Genomic DNA, 761 nt, shown 5'->3' with positions numbered 1-761 from the left:
TTCTCTCTCACACACACGGGATTTCACACACACATACACACACATGTGCCCCATGAGCTCTCTCCAAGACGGGAGTCCTCTGAACCTGACAATCATCGGTTGTTTTGTGTTTCATCCAGTTCTGTGTCATTGTACGACAGACTGCCTTGTTTTGTGTCTTCAATAAAGACTGATTCTAACGGACTGCCTTTGCACGTGGATCCTTTACATCACCCGTGACAGAATAATCCGACCAGGATGGATCCAGCAAAGGAGGAACCAATTCGATCAGCGGTGGAGATTCAGGGAGTCATGCTCGGCAGACATGAGGAGGAGTTGTCCGCCGCCCGTCACGCAGTTGAGAGTTTGACCGCACAGCTGACGGATTTATCTTCTCGTCTTCTACAGCTTTACCGAGAACCATCAACGTATTACAGCCGACATCCACCTTCCGAGCCGCGTGTTAACAACCCCCCCTGCTATGCCGGTGAGCCCACTGAATGCAGAGCTTTTCTGACTCAATGTGAGGTTGTCTTTTCTCTCCAGCCTCAGACATATGCGGGAGATTCCGCCCGGATCGCCTTTGTACTTTCGCTGCTCACGGGGCGAGCTCGCGAATGGGGAACCTCCGCTTGGGAGGCACAGACTCCTTGCTGTGGTCGTTTCGAGCTCTTCAAGGAGGAGATGACCAAGATATTCGACCGATCCGTTTTCGGCCGCGAGGCTTCGCCCCTTCTCGCTGTGCTTCATCAGGGCAGAAGGTCGGTCCCTGATTTCGCCAT

At 53.0% G+C, this 761-nt stretch overlaps 1 protein-coding gene across 1 annotated transcript; it reads left to right on the top strand.

Annotated features, from left to right (window-relative positions):
• Positions 1-237: 237 nt before the first annotated feature.
• Positions 238-740, top strand: LOC107681552 (protein LDOC1-like; the record flags this gene model as incomplete). The annotated part of the gene is made up of 1 exon (XM_016477865.1): positions 238-740. A coding segment is annotated over exon 1 (503 nt), but the record flags the coding sequence as incomplete, so codon positions are not given.
• Between the last annotated feature and the right edge of the window lie 21 nt (positions 741-761).

This window comes from Sinocyclocheilus anshuiensis, unplaced genomic scaffold (assembly GCF_001515605.1).
Source record: "Sinocyclocheilus anshuiensis isolate Anshui unplaced genomic scaffold, SAMN03320099.WGS_v1.1 scaffold10506, whole genome shotgun sequence".
NCBI classification, from domain to species: domain Eukaryota; kingdom Metazoa; phylum Chordata; class Actinopteri; order Cypriniformes; family Cyprinidae; genus Sinocyclocheilus; species Sinocyclocheilus anshuiensis.
Note: the sequence above shows the minus strand (reverse complement) of the source record. Positions and strands in the feature narration are given on the sequence as shown.